The following is a 3,136-nucleotide window of genomic DNA, read 5'->3' on the forward strand; positions in this document are numbered from 1 at the left end:
GATTAGTACGCATCAAATTGAATTATATTGAATTCTTTTTCTAAAAAATAAAAAGAATAATTGAATGCTATTAACTTCCACTAAATTAAAGGAAACTGAACTGTTGGCAATCACGAGGGATACATAATACATTAATTATTCATATCACAGTTCAATTCATTCTCAAATATGTGTTTCAAATTATTGTAATTCGATGAGAAATTCATTAGTCAAGTCTGCAACGAAGTATCATAAAATCTCATAAAATCATTTTATACTTTGATTTATATTAATAAAATAAAATATTAAATAATTTTTAAATTTTTAAAAAATTTACAAATTTAATATATATATATATATATTAAAAAATTTAAATTTAATAATTAAATTATTAAAATTTAATATAAAATATAAACTATTAGACAGAATAAGTTATATATATATATATATTAGTTGGTATGAAAGATACACAAGCTATAAGTTTTATTAATGATTAATTTTTATTGAAAAATTTCACTAACTACTTATAGTAAAGTGTTATTTTTCAATCATCTTTTTGACATACACAATACTCAAATTCAAAAATCTTATAGGAAAAGAAAGTTTAATGCCATATATATTAATTTGTGTTAATTAGTATCTTATACACTTTTTTTAAATGCACTTCTTTTCATTGATTAAAATTTATTAGAAATTACAAATAAAATGTAGACTGTACATTTCATTTAATGAATATATATATATATATATATATATATATATATTATAATTTTTTAATTAATTAGAAAAAATGTTCTAACAAAGTGTATCAGACTAGTATTCCTCTTTTATTACGAGTGGTTCATTTAAAGAAAAGAGCACTCATGCATCCTGATCATCTTTATAATTATAGTTTCCTATATTAGAGGCGCATTTAGAAGATTTATTTCACAACTTCTATTCTACATACATGCAACAGAGTAAAGCGATATATGTTTTATGATGGAAATCTAATTCAAATTTATTTTTTTTAACCTCTGATATGCATGTAGCAAAATTGATAGCAATCAGAGGTTAAATTAGTCTCTCATACGTAATAAAAAGCACTAACACTCCACTTATAACGTTACAACCATAGTATCAAAGCTATTAGCATGATCCCTTCATTTGGTATATGATAATTAATGACTTTTCTTTTATCAGGTAATATGGCATTTTCCAGGCATGGTAATTAATTGAAGCTTAATTACATTTCCATAGAACGAATTTAACCAGTTTTGAGAGAAGAAGCAAAATCTGGAAGTGAAGAAACCAGAGTAGAATAGAGCTATAAATTAAAATGATTTGAGAACAAGGTACGCAACAATTACAGTAACATGGAATTATCATATCAAATACTGAGTGATTGTTGCATGCAACAATCAACTAAGATACATTTAATCACACCCAAACAAACACACCAAGTGTCTGAAACAAACTGATACAACAACACACTCGCTTTCTCTTATTTCTGATAACAGTAAGTGTTACACTGCTGCCTCAGTATCCCGCGGCAGAAACTAGCAAACCTAATAGCTCCTTCAGAACCTAATGCTGCAACATTACAAAACACAAACGCGTCAACTTTAATTTATTATCCACCATTATCAAATCATAACAATTAATAGCGGGTTTGGTAAAGTGTTTCAATTTCTATTGCTCAAATTTTAAGGCTACATCAGGTGAAAAACATGTTTCTTAATTGCTAGTCCATCGTGTAAATAAACACATTAGTATAATTTTGGCATATCAAGCTCTTATTCGACGAGTTATACGGCTATATTATACTAGGAAGCAAAACACATGAATGACAACAATTAATTATTTTCCCCCACTAGATGAGGATGGACAAATGGAACCAATGATCCAATGATGTTTTACGAGAAAGAAGAAAGCCAATACATAACATGCTCTTTTAAACACACTATCCTCTTCTCTCCCGTGCAAATTCAAGTCATTCCTTCCTAACAACTTCACTAAATGTCATCGCTCTGTATCAAGAATTTAGTTAGAAAACATAAATAATATAAATATTTTTTTAACCATTAACTAATTATAGATTGTTATTATGTCGACAGTTTTTTTGGTTTGTACTAAGATATATCAACGCTAATTCCTTAATTATTAGTCAGCAAAGTAAATTTATCTTTTTAAACAAAGTATTATCCTTACATATGTGTAAGGATCAAAACCCTAATATTATGTCTAACAAACTCAACTATCTTTCACTCTTTTCAAAATACTTTATATATATATATATTATATTTAATAATATACTAACATATATTATATTTATTATGTAGATAAAAGTAATTTTTAATAACACGTATTGTATCACTATAGAATGTGTGTTACTGTGGTGTGAGGAGAGAAGAGCTTACGCTGCGCAGTTGGTGGAGCGGCTGATCTTGTAAGGGACGCTGACACCGCAGAGGCCAGGGAGTGCCTGAGCGTTGTTGTCATTGATGGGAAACCTGTTAGCAGCATCCTTGAGACAGTTGCACACGGTTTGTTTGTCGGCGGTGGTGCCGGCAGCGCCGAGAATGCTCTTCACTCCGCTGCAGCAGTTCTGCGTAGGCGATCCACCCTGCATCAGGTAATTTAGGCACGGGGTCAGGTTCTGTATCACTTGGGCGCATGACACCCCTTCAACCTTCGCTGGTGCACCAACCAACGCCATGCACAACACAGCCACGCATGCCAACTTCATCAACCCACCCATTGCTATTTAGTTTATAGAATAGATGCTACTTCTCAAGAGACAATTGAGTACGTACTAGTGTGTATTGTGTTGGTCATGAGTACAACTGATGTGGGTGTGGTGTTTATATAGACGAGTGTGGAACCATCTAGAGTGTGTGTGGATAAACTCATGAGAGGATCTTTTAACTTCATATGGAGTTTTGAGTTTGAATTTTAAATATACGTAGAATTTATTTACTCATAATGATTTTACTCAATTTGAAAAAGATTGTATCTAACAAAAAATAATTGACATTAGATTGTTTCAACTTAATCATACGTCTTACATATATATATTTGTGTTAAATATTAGAGGGAGTGATTTTTGCCTATACTAATCTTGTTTTATTCTAACAAAATTATACAATAATACTTTTATGTCTACGAACTCTATCAT

The 3,136-nt window shown here is 30.0% G+C and overlaps 1 protein-coding gene across 1 annotated transcript; it reads right to left on the bottom strand.

Moving 5' to 3' along the window:
• Positions 1 to 1,261: 1,261 nt before the first annotated feature.
• LOC109813646 (non-specific lipid-transfer protein 1) lies at positions 1,262 to 2,808 on the bottom strand. Its single transcript, XM_020377872.2, has 2 exons — positions 2,379 to 2,808; positions 1,262 to 1,551 (listed from the first exon to the last, which is right to left on the bottom strand). Exons 1-2 carry the CDS (start codon positions 2,717 to 2,719, stop codon positions 1,539 to 1,541), a joined length of 354 nt encoding a protein of 117 aa, XP_020233461.1. The 5' UTR covers positions 2,720 to 2,808; the 3' UTR covers positions 1,262 to 1,538.
• Between the last annotated feature and the right edge of the window lie 328 nt (positions 2,809 to 3,136).

This window comes from Cajanus cajan, chromosome 4 (genome assembly GCF_000230855.2).
Source record: "Cajanus cajan strain Asha chromosome 4, NIPB_CcT2T_4, whole genome shotgun sequence".
NCBI lineage: Eukaryota > Viridiplantae > Streptophyta > Magnoliopsida > Fabales > Fabaceae > Cajanus > Cajanus cajan.

Bases quoted from the DNA above. Each gene is read 5' to 3' on its own strand.
- LOC109813646 (XM_020377872.2), bottom strand. From the start codon at position 2,719: ATGGGTGGGTTGATGAAGTTGGCATGCGTGGCTGTGTTGTGCATGGCG.